Source organism: Dendropsophus ebraccatus, chromosome 1 (assembly GCF_027789765.1).
Source record: "Dendropsophus ebraccatus isolate aDenEbr1 chromosome 1, aDenEbr1.pat, whole genome shotgun sequence".
NCBI lineage: Eukaryota > Metazoa > Chordata > Amphibia > Anura > Hylidae > Dendropsophus > Dendropsophus ebraccatus.
This window is the reverse complement of record NC_091454.1, coordinates 72,417,699-72,435,189: the sequence shown is the minus strand read 5'-3', so window position 1 is coordinate 72,435,189 and position 17,491 is coordinate 72,417,699. Positions and strand designations below refer to the sequence as shown.

General features: G+C 39.7%; 1 protein-coding gene across 1 annotated transcript in view; it reads left to right on the top strand.

Moving 5' to 3' along the window:
• CDHR2 (cadherin related family member 2) overlaps nucleotides 1-17,491 on the top strand; it is an 80,817-nt gene that overhangs the window by 56,253 nt on the left and 7,073 nt on the right. Inside the window, exons 24-28 of the mRNA XM_069972752.1 lie at nucleotides 5,125-5,213; nucleotides 7,814-7,891; nucleotides 11,013-11,090; nucleotides 15,388-15,448; nucleotides 16,327-16,451. Coding sequence (XP_069828853.1) covers nucleotides 5,125-5,213; nucleotides 7,814-7,891; nucleotides 11,013-11,090; nucleotides 15,388-15,448; nucleotides 16,327-16,451 — 431 coding nt within the window. The remainder of the gene's footprint in view (nucleotides 1-5,124; nucleotides 5,214-7,813; nucleotides 7,892-11,012; nucleotides 11,091-15,387; nucleotides 15,449-16,326; nucleotides 16,452-17,491) is intronic.

Here is a 17,491-nt window from a genome sequence, read left to right as displayed (position 1 = left end):
GCACAACACATGCCCTACAAACCAGATGGTGCCAGAACCTACTGTATATCTTCAGTTTTCTGGACCTAGAACAAAGTACCAGCCCTATTTTAAATTTTCCAATTTTTGTTTTCTTTTTTTGCGATTTTATTTTCTGTAGTAAAGGTCAATTACTTTAAGTGCATTACTGGGCCTTTATATAATCAGTATTCAGGGTTGTAGTTGCAACTATCAAATACAAAGCCAGGAATAACTTTGAAAATAAGAGAAGTCTTTCCTTTATACATCTCCTCCATTTATAAACTGTCTCAGTCTTTGTATTCAGTAATTGTAATTAAAAACCTAAAATTCTTAACATACCCTAAGGCCTTATTCACATGTCCTGTAATATACTGATGTGTATTTCCGTATTCGAGTTAGTGCACATTGATGTCTATTGGGCTATTCAGACTATCAGCAGATTACAAGGATGCAAACCAGTGCTGAAAAAAAAGGACGTGTCCTAGTGCAGATTTTTTTAACCCCTTAGTGACCCATTACGTACCTGGTACGTCATGATGCCGCGGGGGGAGTTTAGAGAGGGGTCCCGCCGGGACCCCGCTCTAAACGGCGCTGCTCCTGGCTGATATGTGCAGCCGGGAAGCGCCTCTATTAGCCGGCGCGGGTCCCGTTGCCGCACCAGCTAATTAAGCCTCTAAATGCAGCAGTCAAACCGGACAGCTGCATTTAGAGGCTTTGCTCGCACATCCCTGGTGTCTAGTGGGACGGATCACGGAGATCCTTGCTTCTGGCCAGGCCGTATCACAATGACGTTAATCCCGGCTTGGCAATACATTGCACTGGTCTGCAGCAGGCCAGTGCAATGTATCACGATCTGATGGATCTTTGCTGTGTACTGTATATACACAGCATTGATCTCTATGAGAGATCAGTGCTGTGTATATACAAGTCCCCCAGGGGGACTTCTAGTTAATGTAAAAATAAAAGGATGCATCGGGATCCGGTATATGAGAGCTGAGAGCGGTGGCGAGGCGGGGAGTTAGCAGTGGTATAGGGGGGAAGGTATCCCGGAAGAAGGAGGAGGAGGGGGAGTGCTCCTGTGTACTGAGCGTCTCCCCCCTGCGCCCGGCGGCATAAGCAGTGGCATCAGCGGCGGCAGGCAAGTCATATCCATAACCCAGCTACAGCTCCCATCACCTGTTCATACTATAAGCAGATGATGGGAGCTGTAGTTCAGTGTATATAGTCCGCATCGGCGAGAATGCGGCGGATCGGCGGATGGCGGTAATGCGGTGGATCGGCGGGCTTACTGTGATATCCTAAAATATTGAATGAATACCTTTATGCAATACTTTGGGGAGCAAGTACCCTTGCTCCCCAAAGTATTCCATAGATGTATTCATTCAATAAAGCATACTGTACACTACACTACATTACATTACTTTACATAGACATCTATAGACACAATAAAGTCCCATAGACTTCTATATATAGAGCGCCCTCTGCTGGACACTCCATAGGAATTACACCTTTGGTCGTGACGTCACTGGATCTGAGAGAATTCTAGCACTTCCTAATCTACTAAATTAAGGGAAATAGCCCTATATGTGCATTTCCCATAATTAATGTACATTAGAAATTTGTATAACTTTTCATAAGTAACAACATATCAAAAATAAATTTTGGCCGAAATTCTCCTTTAATAAAAAATCCCCTCCCCTAATAAAAGTCCAAATCACCCCCCTTTTCCCATTTTATAAACATAAATAAACAAATAAATAAACATATTTAGTATCGCCGTGTGCGTAATCGCCTGAACTATTAAATTATCACATTCCTGATCTCGCACGGTAAACAGCGTCAGTGCAAAAAAATTCCAAAGTTCAAAATTGCGCTTTTTTGGTCGCATCAAATCCAGAAAAAATGTAATAAAAAGCGATCAAAAAGTCGCATATCGCATAGAAAGTGCATGTCATGGCGCAAAAAAATGACACCTCACACAGCCCCATAGACCAAAGGATAAAAGCGTTATAAACATGGGAATAGAGCGATTTTAAGGAACATATATTTGTTAACAATGGTTTGAATTTTTTACAAGCCATCAAATAAAATAAAAGTTATACATTTTATATATCGTTGTAATTGTAACGACTTGTCAGTTTTACCCCAGGGTAAATGGCGTAAACATGAAACTCCCTGAAATAAAAGCAAATTCCTTTTTTTAAAATTTGACAGCGCAAATGATTTTTTTCCGGTTTCGCAGCATATTTTATGGGAAAATAAAGTCTGTCATTGCAAAGTACAATTGGTGTCGCAAAAAATAAGGGCTCATGTGGGTCTCTAGGTGAAAAAATGCAAGTGCTATGGCCAGGGGCATAGCTAATGTCTCTTGGGCCCTGGTGCAAGAGGTCAACTTGGGCCCCCCCTTACCACATACTAACTAATAACACCACATACTGACCAACACCACCGCTGCTACTGATTAACACTACCACATACTGACTAACACCACTGCTGTTACTGAATAAAATCCTCTGTACATAGACCAATATCACTTAATACAGTCATATAGAGGTGGACGCACTGTACACAGGCTCTATACACCATATATATTACAGTGCAGTTATATCAAGTGACTCACAGGGGACGTCTTCATCTTCTCCATCTGCCCTGGGCCATTATGAGAACTTCTCCGAACCACGAATCCACAGAATCTGCCAGAGAAAGATATTAGGCTCCTCGCTCCTCACCATCCTCATCTCTCTACACACTACACATCTGTATTGGCCCCTTTACACCCTCATTTAGTAGGTAGCCCTGACACTATGTGATCACCCTTATAGTACATATCCCCCTATTGTATACACCCCCCGTGTAGTCCACATTATAGATGGCCCCTAATGTTTCCCCCTTATAGATGGCCCCCTGTGTTGTCCCTTTTATAGATGCCCCCATGTTATCCCCCATATAGATCGCCCCCCACATTACCCCTCATATAGATGGCCCCCCATTTTATCCCCCTTACAGATTCCCCCATGTTGTCCCCTCCTCCTGCCCCTACATCATCATACTACTACCCCTTTCATCCTCCTGCCCCTCCATCATCATACTACAACCTCCTCTATCATAATACTACTACCCCTTCATCCTCCTGCCCTTTCATCATCATACCACTACACCCCTCATCATCCTCTTGTTCCTTCATCATCCTCTTGTTCCTTCATCATCATACCACTACACCCCTCATCCTCCTCTTGTTCCTTCATTATATCATTACACCCCTCATCCTCCTCTTGTTCCTTCATCATATCATTACACCCCTCATCCTCCTCTTGTTCCTTCATCATATCATTACACCCCTCATTATCCTCTTGTTCCTTCATCATATCATTACACCCCTCATTATCCTCTTGTTCCTTCATCATATCATTACACCCCTCATCATCCTCTTGTTCCTTCATCATCATATCATTACACCCCTCATCATCCTCTTGTTCCTTCATCATCATACCACTACATCCCCATCATCCTCTTGTTCCTTCATCATCATAACACTACACCCCTCATCATCCTCTTGTTCCTTCATCATCCTCTTGTTCCTTCATAATCATACCACTACATCCCCATCATCCTCTTGTTCCTTCATTATCATATCATTACACCCCTCATCATCATTTTTTTCCTTCATCATCATACCACTACATCCCCCATCATCCTCTTGTTCCTTCATCATACCACTACACCCCCCCATCATCCTCGTGTTCCTTCATCATCATACCACTACACCCCCCATCATCCTCTTGTTCCTTCATCATCGTACCACTACACTCCTCATCATCCTCTTGTTCCTTCATCATCATACCACTACACCCCCATCATCCTCTTGTTCCTTCATCATCATACCACTACACCCCCATCATCCTCTTGTTCCTTCATCATCATACCACTTCACCCCTCATCATCCTCTTGTTCCTTCATCATCATACCACTACACCCCTCATCATCCTCTTGTTCCTTCATCATCATACCACCACACCCCCATCATCCTCTTGTTCCTTCATCATCATACCACTGCACCCCTCATCATCCCCTTTAAAACAAAAAAATCTATACTCACCTGAATGATTTCTCTTTAGTCCCCTAGTCACACGCATTGGCGGGTGGGGCTTCCCGTGGAGGGGGTGGAGCTTCGCAGGACCTGTTTTTTTTTCAACGCAATGCTCCCTCCACCGGAAGTACTTACCCTGCACACACAGAGCTCTCTGGGGAGCCGCAAGACAGCCGGGGGCCTGTCCCAGCCTGCCTCTTGTGATCGCAAGCAAAAACATTGCTTGTGGTCACGAGAGGGAGTGGGAGGGGAGCAGTACAGTGGCAAGGGGGGGCCTCGCGGGCCCCCCCTTGGTAGCGGCCCGGTTGCGGCGGCGACCACTGCGACCGCGGTCGCTACGCCACTGGCTATGGCCTTTAAAACATAAAGTGGAAAAAGCTAAAGTGCAAAAACGAAAATTGTCTTTGACCTTAAGGGGTTAAGGATCCTCCTCTCATAGAAATCAATGGGATCAGCTATTTTTACAGATAGTGACCTGTTTGGCATCTGTATTTCCATATTTCTGTAAAAAGATACGGATGACTCATAGGTCATAAGGTTGTGCTTCTAAGCAACTACAACCAAGAAGAAGGAGCTGCAGAAGCACATGTGCTTGCAAACAGACAGAGAATGAACTAATTAACAGAACTGTGTCACACTAAAGCAAACCGGAAATGGCAAAGTAAAATGGCTGACAAACGATCCTGTGACTTTTTTTAGGGGTTGGGCTTACTGGTACTAGTTTTTTTTTAACCTAATCAACTTTATTAACTAGTATTGCGCAGAAAAACAGATTTACGGAAATACGGATGCAATACGGATGCCCAATGTGTAATTTTTATGGATGGATAGTGGGAGCACTCTACGGACTTGAAAACAATACTGGACACCGTCAAAATGACAGCTGTTTTTATTGGACAGCCATCACTCAATAGCAAAGATGAGCTTTTTAATGTTTCCAATCAGGATCCCAATAACTTAATTTGCATCCTTATCATATTTTTTTTTTTTACCTAAAATATATAATTTACTTATTGTATGCTTCCCCTCTAAACTAGATATTTACAGTAGATGAATCTTATAGACTGGTGCTGCAGTTCTCCAGGTCTGTTGATGAGCTTACTGAGAATGTGCAAATGATCAGCAGGTAAGAATATGTATATTTAATATACAGGCTTTGCAGGGGTCCTGTAGCCCCCAAAACTTATCCTCTATCCACAGGCTAGGGGTTAAGGTCTGATCAGGGGGTTAAGTGTCTGTTTCCAAAAATTGCTATATCTCTCGCCTCCACTCTGGTATGGATGGAGGTAAAATCTCTTAAAGTGTCACTGTCGTTATAACTTTCAAAATCTAAATCAACAGTAGATGTGATATAAAGCAAGTTTGCAATTTACATTCATTATTTTGTTTGTTGTTATCATGATGTAAAACAAAGCTATACTTACCAGAAATCCAGGTCCAGTCTCCTAAAGGCAGATTTTTAGACTTTTGCTGGTTAAAAAAAACAGACTAAACACAGGAATTCCAGCCAGTACCGAGAGTCATGGCTCAATGTGTCCGTCAATCACATGACTGCCTTTTCACTGTGACTGTTTTTTGAGAAAAAAAAAAAAAGAGTCAGAAAACAGGAAGTGCTGTGTTTTCCATGATAACTAAAAAATAAATAATGAATGTAAATTGCATACTTGCTTTATATGACACCTACTGCTGATTTAGATTTTGAAAGTTATAACGACAGCGACACTTTAAGAGAATAAAGACGGCCTATAACACATTAATATGGGGACATAGAAGAGTTTGTATGAAATTAGAAGGACTAAATGCACCAATGGGAAGAGGAGCATTGGGGGGACCAGATATAAATAGGTAATTTTTGGCCTTGCAGGTCTTTTGGCTTATCTATGGAAACAATAATAATTTTTACAAGATGCTAAGTGAAAGCATGGAGTGCAAGACATTTTTCAATTGTTGCAATCAGGAAAGTTAGAAGAAGAAGAAGAATTGTAAAAATGGATGGTGATACAATCTTTAGGTGGAAGGAGATAAAAAAAAGTGTTAAAAATAGAAGTACTTGAATTTGCACCTCTTTGGCATAATAATTATTTGGTGGAATTTAGAAAGCTTGGAGTGATTAAAACATTATACAATGCAGGGATCAAACAGGTAACAGATGTTAGAGAAAAAGGTGAAAAAAAATCTTACTTGGACTGGGTTCACAAACAGTATATTTCAGTCAGTATTGTGGTCCTCATATTGCAACCAAAACCAGGAGTGGATTGAAAACACAGAAAGGCTCTGTTCACACAATGTTGAAATTGAGTGGATGGCCGCCATATAACAGTAAATAACTGCCATTATTTCAATACAACAGCCGCTTTTTTAAAATAAGAGCAAATATTTGCCATTAAATGGCGACCATCCACTAAATTTCAACAGTGTGTGAACAGAGCCTTTCTGTGTTTTCAATCCACTCCTGGTTTTGGTTGCATATACTGTGTGTTAACCCAGCCTAAGAGTGGAATTTAATTTACAAAACAGAGCACGGTACACTAGTACAAATTTTTAAACAGTTTGAGAGCTTCCGGCATGATAACTAATAATGATGCTGGGAGCTCTGAGGTCTGGTCCACAGAACACAGTCTGTGCGCGGACAGATTTATGCTCTGATGTGGGTGGAAATATGGGGGTTCCACGGCCGTTAAGCCCCGCCCCTACGACACTGTACACCAACAATAGCATACATTTTTGAGGGGAGAGACCACAAAGAAATCCTTTATACAGTAAGACATGAAATGTCCAAAATATAAGATTAAGAATGGTGCGGAGAACTACTTCTTTGGAAAGGGGGGTACAATATCACTTAAATGTCAGTTAATGTAGATTCATCAACCACATCTACTAGAAGTTTGTTCCAAGCATCGACTATTTTTTCAGTAAAGTAATATTTTCCCATGTTGTTTCTGATTTTTTTCCCCCTAACTAACCTAAGATTGTGGCCCCTTGTTCTTGTATTTAGTTTTTTTTTTTTATTAAAAATGCTTTTCTCTTGAACTTCAATTAGTTCTTTAGGGCCCATTTACACAGAAAGATTATCTGACAGATTATCTGCCAAAGATTTGAAGCCAAAGCCAGGAATGGATTTGAAAAGAGGAGGAATCTCAGGCTTTCCTTTATGACCTGTTCCCTGTTTATAGTCTATTTCTGGCTTTGGCTTCAAATCTTTGGCAGATAATCTGTCAGATAATCTTTCTGTGTAAATGGACCCCTAAAGGGAAACTATTAGCAGCTTTATGTAAATGAACCTGCTGATATATCTCTGCATGCCATCCCTCATCTTTCTAGCACCGGTCTTCTTTTCTTTGTTGGCTCTACTTTTTTGTGAACTTTAATAAAAAAAAAAAAAGTATGTAAATGCGCTGGTTTGGAGCACTGGGGGTATTCCTTGGTACCCCAATTGCACCATTTGGCCTGGCCTCTGCCTCTTTTGGTTCACACCTACCTAAAGACCGTCCGCTTATGCATGATTGAATATGCATAAGTAGTAGTGACCGAAGGAGGCAGCAGGTGGGCTGAGGAACGCCACCAGTGCTCCTGAGCTCATTTACATATCTGTTTTTTATTAAAACTTAAATTCCCCCCCCCCCCCCCCCCCCCGCTTTAAAGTCATTTTATGATTTCTTCAGATGGACTGCATTACCATTTCTTTGCATTATATGTAATATTTTATATGTAATATTTATGCAACAGGCAGCTTACATTAGCAACTGGCTCTACAGTGCTTGTGGCTGGGATTGAATCTGCGGACTCCTCAAAGAGAGACAACCGGTAAGCTAAATAAATAGTACAGAAATGGTATGATTACTTGTTTGTTTTACATTCAAAATGTCTGCATTTTATAAACTCTAATTTTTGTTTCAGATGCTTGAGTAATAAATAAAATGTGATATTTGTAGACTAGCACACATTTATCATATGTAACAAAGGTGTCTAGATTTAATTTGATATAAAACGGACCATATTGTTCTCAAAATTTGGAAAGGAACAGTTGGCAGTACAAAGTATGTGTGATTCAGTTATAGGTTACAAATTGAAAACTGAATAAAAATTTAACAATGTTTGAGAAAAATAACAACTTTACCACCATCTGTTCATAAAGGCGCTGTACCTGACAAGTTTATGGGTATACTGTAAGTCAATTAGTTTTTTCCCAAACAGAGTTGTTTATGTCAGATCAGGTAATTGTGTAAAATGGCTTAAAGAAATTTTACCTGGTGAGAATAACCCGTTTTCAAGGTGTGCTAGAGGTAAGCTTACATCATGGGGTCCCACTGTTTGAACGCCTACACATTCCGATTCTTTTAGAAAGAATATACTAAGCATGCAAAGGATGTGTCACTTTATATCTAGGTATATTGATGACAATTATTTCTTGGATTAGCAGAGAATATATATTTACATTAAGGTATTTTTCTCATTATTTGGCATGTAAAGTGAATGTATCCATATGACCTCAGTACATGATAGAGAAGTTTCCTGCATCTTCAAATTTGATATGTAAAGAGTTTTTATTTCTTTATTATAGTTGAGGTCAGTGGCAGATATATCCAAACATACAGTAAGGGGATGTTCACATAATGGGTTTTTCATAGGAAAAAATAAATGTTAATCAGTGATAGCAATCCGATAGATTGATTCTGATTTCCGCTGCAGAATGTCATTTCCATGCCACATAATTAGTTGTTGTTGTTTTGGGCATTAATTTAACCTCAATCAATGGTACTAATTCATCTCCTAGCTTCCAGTCACAATTTATTTGCGGAACACGCGTACCAACTGCATTTTTATGTCAATTGTAAAACAGGTGGAATTCCGCACAGAGCCCCCGCCGCGGACTCCGCTCAGAGTCCCACCAAAGTGATGCCACAGGCACCTCAGCTCTCCAATACTCTCCGCTCAAAGAATTGTAACTTGGGGGACCATTTGTACATTATAATTTGAATTTAAGAATTTTGAACCTCTAGTGATTTGTTCAAATGACCGATTAATAACATTTCTTTACCATAAATGAAACATGTTTTCCAATAATTAAAGACCTTTCCACTATACTATAATCATGAAAGTTTGGCCCTGACTGTCTAGTCATGATAGTAATTGTATTAAATTACACCTACATAAGAACATCAAACCTTAACCAAATACTCCAATCTGAGATTTTTTACACATAAATATAACCCCTACATCAAAAAAAATCCCCCCAAAATTATATTGTCCACAACCATAAGTTGGAAAGTTCATCAATTTTATTTCAACAAAAACCAGTCCCCCCATAAAAACTCATACACTGAAGACATTTAAAACCACATCAATTGGGAGTCAGGAACATTAAATCAAACAATGAAATAGATATCACACACAATAAATACAGTCTATTTGTGGGAAATGGGAATTGATAGATCCTACTGGGAGTGAAAAATCAAGTCAAGTCTATGATTATTGTTAAAGAGGACTATTCAAACATCATAAAATTAGGGAACAACCCAATCAAATTGCACATAGCCTGTATATTCGTTATATTGCACATAGATCAGTACATTACCTATATTGCACAAGCCCTTATCGACCAACAACTCACATGTGCAGTATTGCACTAGTCCCTCAATAGTTCAATTGCATGGAGTCCCGATAGCTGTACTCAGACCCAACCAGGCCCAAACATCTCCCAACTAGTCCCACTTCTCACACTATACCGACCCAGTGGCCATGCGTCCTGACTCCACTCCTCCACACTCCAACGCGTTTCGCTACCGCTTTGTCCAGCGAATGGAGTGGGAGAGTGGAGGGCCCTTTTTATATGCCAAGTCTCACCTGGGTTTTAAATGTCTTCAGTGTATGTGTTTTTATGGGGGGGCTGGTTTTTGTTGAAATAAAATTGATGAACTTTCCAACTTATGGTTGTGGACAATATAATTTTTGGGGGGATTTTTTTGATGTAGGGGTTATGATAGTAATTGTAGTTTTGCAACAGCTGGGAGGCTGAATGTTCCCAATCCCTGATCTAAGAGGTAGAAATGGGCTGGTCTTCCATAGTGTCATATTGAGCATGCACTGCCAGTTTAGTCAGTTGCATAGGTCACATGTGGCACTTTTCATGTTGATATGTGAGTTCTTGCATATCTAGGGGACCTTTTAGTCTACCTAAGCATGCAATTTGTAGGACAGAATGGTACCTGGATATGTGAGTGTGTTGTATATCAACATGATAGATCATGCGGGAGCACTGGCTTGTTCATGCAGTGCATGTGTCTGCCAAGATTAGAAGCACATGCTCAGTATGAGACTATGAAGGATCTGCCCATTTATTCTCTTCTGCTGATGTATAGGTACAGTGCTTTGCAATGCACGCTAAGCAGACATGACATCAGCAGAAGATAGAAAGAAAGGACTCATGTGACCATGCAGAGAAATTGAAGAATTCATGAATTGTAAATCAGTTATTATAGTTAGGCAATCAAAACGAACCTCCTGATATTCCCCTGTTGCTTCTACTTCATGTTAGCAGTGTGGTTATTCCCGACGTTCTTCAGCCTTTTGACCAAAACTGATAGGCAAGTTGGCTCCTTAGGAGCACTGGAGGCATTGCCCGGGCGCACAGAGAACCCCCACTTGGCCTGCCCCGCCTAGTATGCATAGTGGACTAGCACACTAGTCTAATTAATCTGTTTTTGCGCAGACACATTTTCTGCATCTGATTTTAAATAGATTTGAAGCAAACATACCTTTTGTTAAATGCTAGTGTGCTGAGACTATGTAAGTCAAGTGAGTTTATCATAAGGATTCAAAAAGAACATTTTTTTTATGTAAACAAAAGCACTTGTAATACAATAAACCTTTTGAAGTTATCTTGTATTACCACAAAACATTGTTTAAATTTCTCTGTCTTTCTCAGAGCTGGTGAGCAGAGTATCCTGACAGTTTACTGCATATACACAAATGGCACTGCCATAACTCCTGACGAACTATACAGGTTGGTGTTTAAGAGTATTGCATTTCTAAAAGTAGTCATTTTCATCAGCAAGCACATAGCCGCATGTTATGGGCCTATGTTTATAATCAAAGTCGGGAACAATATATAAATAGAACTTGTTACATTTCTATTCTTGTGAGACTAGTACAAGAATATAAAGTTGTCATCTAAACTATTTAACAAAAAGGAGGTGGATAGTAAGAAGAGATGAATAAACAAGTGGAGCAAAGAGAGAGTGAAAAGAATAAAGAAAGAGATTGAGAACAGAAGAATAGATTTAGGGTTATGTTAGGTATCAGAAGATTATACTTATTGAGGAGGAGCATGTAACATCACACATCAATACTGAATTAGGCTATGTTCAACGTTAAATGGAACAACGTTAAATGAAAGGAAAATACAGCTGTAACTTTTAGTGAAAATAAAACAATGTGTGAACAGATGAAAAGGAATGACTGTAGGTGGTAAATAATGAGCATGTTTTCATGGCAATAGTTTTGTAGAGTTTTTTTCTATAGTTCTATAAAAAATATAAAATAGTTCTATATTTTGATATAAACTATAACTTTATAACAATAACACAATGCATCAAAACTAGGTGATGAGATCATTAGGGGAATGGCAGTGAAGAGACTGCATTCTGTATGACAGCTAAGACAGGAAGGCCACGGGTATACACATGAACCCCTGCTTTATTTTCATAGTTTAGCCTCTGCTGCACTATATAAGCAAAAAAAACAAAGAAAACCCAGGGTTCTTTAGGATCGGTCGAATTTCAGTGCTGAAGTGCATTCCCTACGCCATATTACAAAAGATAGGCTTCATTATAAAATAGAGAAAGTGGTGCAGTGAGGTCCTCAGGTGTTGGCCAATGTTGGATAATGATATTGTAAACACTAGAGTATAATTAAAAGTGGCAGAATAATAACACAATTAACCAATGTCACAGTATTAAAATCATTTAGTAGTAAGAGATCGGTAGTGTACACAATTATAGAATATAAACACAATTAATAATCATATTTAAAATGTATACGAGATATAGACAATAAATGTAAAGAAAAAATTCACAAAAATGAATATGCACTAAAAAAAAAAAAAAAAAAAAAAATAAAAGAATGGGAAAAATAGAAAAAATAAAAATAAAAAATGAAAAAATGAAAAATGTCAAATAAAAAATGAAATAAGGTGCGGGGATCGGATAGGTCTCAGTTGATAGGTCCTGATATAACTAAAAGTTTCATCCAAATGATCACTTAATCAGTTAGTTACAGTATTTGATTAGCAGCAATGTATATACTGTATAGCTGTTATGGAGAAATTAGTTGTGAAATCGTGATGCCGTAATTGGATAATTCATCGTTTGTCGGCTTACACGTATAGTCTTTGATTATGCCGGTTCGGGTGAAGTATATAGTTTTAGCAAATAGTCAGTACCAACAGTTGGTTTATTAACTGTATACGTGCTCTTTGTAGTTAACTGGAGAGATACGCTGTGATGCGTGTGGCGGTAAGTTATAGTATTCAAAAGCCGCTAGCTCTGTTAACTTTTGATATAAGTAGGCCACATTGGGTCCGTAATGATAGAGTTACTGGAGAGTGGTAACAAATAATAATGCAGTGTCATAGACACATCTCACCCGTCCTGTGCGGCCGCTCCGTTTCGGACTGTGGAGGTTTAGATGCGAGGTTCGTCCTGGCGGCAGTGGTCTTTGTGCTGGCTGTATAGCGCTGGGAGCGCAGGTTGGCGCTCAATAAGTAGATAAATCGTCTTGCGCTTGCGCAGATAGGACTGTTGCCCGCGGGACCTCGTGTCAGGTTTAGCGCCAAAAAATTCAATTTCTGTGCTATTATTTGTATAGATGATTTGAGTGATTCAAATGGATGATCATAGGAAATAATATATATGCAAAAAATGGGCTGTATAAAAGGTAGCTGGCGCTAAACCTGACACGAGGTCCCGCGGGCAACAGTCCTATCTGCGCAAGCGCAAGACGATTTATCTACTTATTGAGCGCCAACCTGCGCTCCCAGCGCTATACAGCCAGCACAAGGACCACTGCCGCCAGGACGAACCTCGCATCTAAACCTCCACAGTCCGAAACGGAGCGGCCGCACAGGACGGGTGAGATGTGTCTATGACACTGCATTATTATTTGTTACCACTCTCCAGTAACTCTATCATTACGGACCCAATGTGGCCTACTTATATCAAAAGTTAACAGAGCTAGCGGCTTTTGAATACTATAACTTACCGCCACACGCATCACAGCGTATCTCTCCAGTTAACTACAAAGAGCACGTATACAGTTAATAAACCAACTGTTGGTACTGACTATTTGCTAAAACTATATACTTCACCCGAACCGGCATAATCAAAGACTATACGTGTAAGCCGACAAACGATGAATTATCCAATTACGGCATCACGATTTCACAACTAATTTCTCCATAACAGCTATACAGTATATACATTGCTGCTAATCAAATACTGTAACTAACTGATTAAGTGATCATTTGGATGAAACTTTTAGTTATATCAGGACCTATCAACTGAGACCTATCCGATCCCCGCACCTTATTTCATTTTTTATTTGACATTTTTCATTTTTTCATTTTTTATTTTTATTTTTATTTTTTCTATTTTTCCCATTCTTTTTTTTTTTTTTTTTTTTTTTAGTGCATATTCATTTTTGTGAATTTTTTCTTTACATTTATTGTCTATATCTCGTATACATTTTAAATATGATTATTAATTGTGTTTATATTCTATAATTGTGTACACTACCGATCTCTTACTACTAAATGATTTTAATACTGTGACATTGGTTAATTGTGTTATTATTCTGCCACTTTTAATTATACTCTAGTGTTTACAATATCATTATCCAACATTGGCCAACACCTGAGGACCTCACTGCACCACTTTCTCTATTTTGTATATCCATTTCTGACCCTTTGGTATAAAGGGCACGAGGTTAACCTCGGCAAGGGCCATTTGTAGTAGATCTCGTACCATCCTTCTTTTCTTTAGGCTCCATTATAAGTCCATGGAGCCTATCTCCTTCAATGCGTTAGCTGGTCGGTTAGTTTAGCACTAACCCAGCTATAAATAGTGATCACTGGTGGTCTCTGATTAAAACAGCAGTAAAGCCTTAATAGTTGTAGCTAACAAAACACAGTAATCACTGAACTCAAGGAGATCAGTGAAAAAATTTCAATGAAGTACTCAATCAAGGGTCTCCACTGATGTCCCCAAAAATTTAAATATGCAAAACAAGAGTCTGTGGCGCCTCGGTTGCGAGTCTCAAAACACGGGATATCCAGATATCTCTAGCCTGTTGCCACGGGGTGCCTCCATAATGGGGAGAGTACCACACCACCCTGAAAGATAGGATGTACTGTATATCAGTGTTTTTCACATCACTAATAAGGCCACTTGGATGAAATGAATAGTGAAATATCTTTACGTTTTCAGGAAAAAGTCCAACTGATGTTAAAGGAAACCAATCACGGCAAAAATGCCCCTAATGATAAAGAAACGTGTTGGTACATCACCCAGCATGCTTCCCAAACATACCCCTGTACCCTCTGTGCCCTCCTTGATTACACTGTAATCTTACATTTCTGAATTCCCGCGCTGTATGGTAATTAGCTCTAAGTAGTCACGGTGGTCTGATCTAGTCACGGTCGTCGGTGTAGCCAGGCAGGGTCCTGGGCAGTTGTGAGCTCTGTAATCACGCCCAGAGGGGCTTGATTGAGACCTGCACTCCGCTGACGTCACCCGGGGGCCTGCGTTCCACATTGGCAGCGCGGCGACGTCTCTAGCACGCCGCGCATGCACTGTATGACGGGAGAAGACGCTGACATATTGCACATGTGTGGCGTGCTAAAGACGTCGTCACGATGCCGACGTGGGGCGCAGGTCTCAATCACGCCCCTCTCTGTGTGATTACAGCGCTCTCAACCTTCCCAGGACCCTGCCTAGCTACACCCACCGTGACTACTTACACCTAATTACCATACAGCGCGGGACTTCAGAAATGTAAGATTACGGTGTAATCAAGGAGGGCACAGAGGGTACAGGGGTATGTTTGGGGAGCGTGCTGGGTGATGTACCAGCACGTTTCCTTATCATTAGGGGCATTTTCGCCGTGATTGGTTCCCTTTAATGTTAACTTCCCTATTTTAATTTTAAGCCCTTAAATTTGTCTATATTTTCTGTCTTTTTTTTTTACACCCTTTGATAAATCTCCCCCTATGGATTTTTTTTTATTTTTTTTTTAATCTTTTATAGAATTATTCAGGATAACAGTGAAGTTTTGGCCAGCCTTTTAGAACTTGGTCTCTATATTATTGTGAGTATTCACATTCAGTGCCAATTTTTTTTTTCATCTTGAAAATGCCCCAACATTAGTATACAGGACATTCAAAGTGTACCTGTCATGGAAAAAAAAAACTTTTGACATGTCAGAGAGACAAGTTTTTATTGATCAGGGTTTGAGTGTTCAGGCCCTGACCGATAAGTAGAATGAGCGGAGAGGACTGTGCTGCCGTGTTATTCTCTCCCGGCTCTGTGTCTCATAGACTCCCATTATGCAGCCATCACATAATGTGACACATAGCCGGGAGAGGAATGCACTGAATGCAACTTCTCCCTGCTTGTTCTCCTGATCAGTTGTGGTCTTTACACTCAGGCCGATCAAAACTATTGACATGTCTCTATGACATAAAAAGCAAACATATAGCCAGTACTCCACTAGCACTTGTTCACACTGCTGTGGCTAACTTACAGACAAAAATAGAAAAATGCTGCAGCAAACTGCAAGTGTCAGGGCACACTGCACAGCACATACTCCCTCCAGTGTACATATAATAAAAAAAACTGTTCTAAAGTTTTTCATATATATATTTCTTAGCAAACCATTTGAACAAATAGAATGTACCAACTCAGCACGGTAAGGTGACCCCAGAGTTCAATACCAAAAAACTTTAAAACAGGTTTTTATCGTACATACACTGGAGGGAGTATGTGCTGTGCACTAAGTCCTGACACTTGCAGTGTGCTGCAGCATTTTTCAATTTTATTTCTGTATGTTAACCAAGGCAGTGTGCAAACTGCACAGTGTGAAAAAGTGTTAGTGCGGTGCTCTCCGTTTGCATTTCGTGTCACATGTGGGATATGTGGCTACCTCCTTTTATATGATAAAATAATTTATGTTTTATTCATCTACAGGGATCTGGAGAGCCAGTAATACAAGATAAAAATAAGATATTTGTTGGAATAATTGCTGGTTTAGCTGCTGTATTAGCTGTGCTTATTATCATTATGGTTTCCACCATAGTCTGCATGAGGAAAAGGTATATACCTTTTTTATTTATGTAAATGTATGTGCGTTTTTCAAAGTTTCTATTACAGTAAGCTTGATGACTATCATGTATCTGTTGCGTAATAAATAATAATGATATATAATGTGTAATGGGTTTCTTAGGTTTCTATCTAGCTTTTTGTTTTCAAAATAAAATACCATCATTCTGTCTGTCAAAGAGCAATGCAAACCTGATGCAACAGCTAGCGATGTCAATGTAAATATAGCCCTGAGGGTTTTATTTAATTATATATTTTAATGAAAATAATGTGTGACCTTTATACACCACTTTTCTTGTAAAAGTGTTGATAAGTCTAAGCTGTTGTTCTTACCCTTGCACAGCAGTTCCAGAGATTTATTTTTTGGCAGGCTCATACATAAGAAATATCAGTCAGAAAAGACTTCCTGACTTGGGATTTTGCTGTGTTGTGATGTGACATGACATGTGCAGAGATAGGAGGAGGTCAGCTGTCTCCAAACAGGACAAAAGAACTGTCAAAGAATGCAGCAGATTTATTATAATAACTCCATTGTATTCATAAGGGGAGCATCTTTCCATATTTTACTAAAGGCTGCTGTGATATCTGCACGTATACATGGCAGCTGTAAATCCCTGGTTAGGGCGTCAGGAGGAGTGTTTCCCTCATGAATACAGCAGACTCATAACGATGTATTCTCTGTTAGGTGCTATTGGCTTAATGGTGGCCATAACAGCAAATCAGAACGAAGCTTTTATATCTTAAACAGCCCTAGTACAGGTGGAAGTACAGGTCCACAAATGCAATTCATCCAAAGAGATAGCAGTGGCAACTCACCAATAAGATGACTTGTGCAGATATTTTTATTCAACGCTTGGACATGAACATCGGGTGCAGGTTACAAGCTCGTTTCGCGCTGTCGCGCTTCAACAGACCCCTCCCACTGGCTACGTCACCCCTGTATAAATACTCCCAACAACAGTGACGTGAACAAACGTGATCACAATTAAACATATACACACAGTTTAAAAACAATGGTACTTGGCAGCTATTT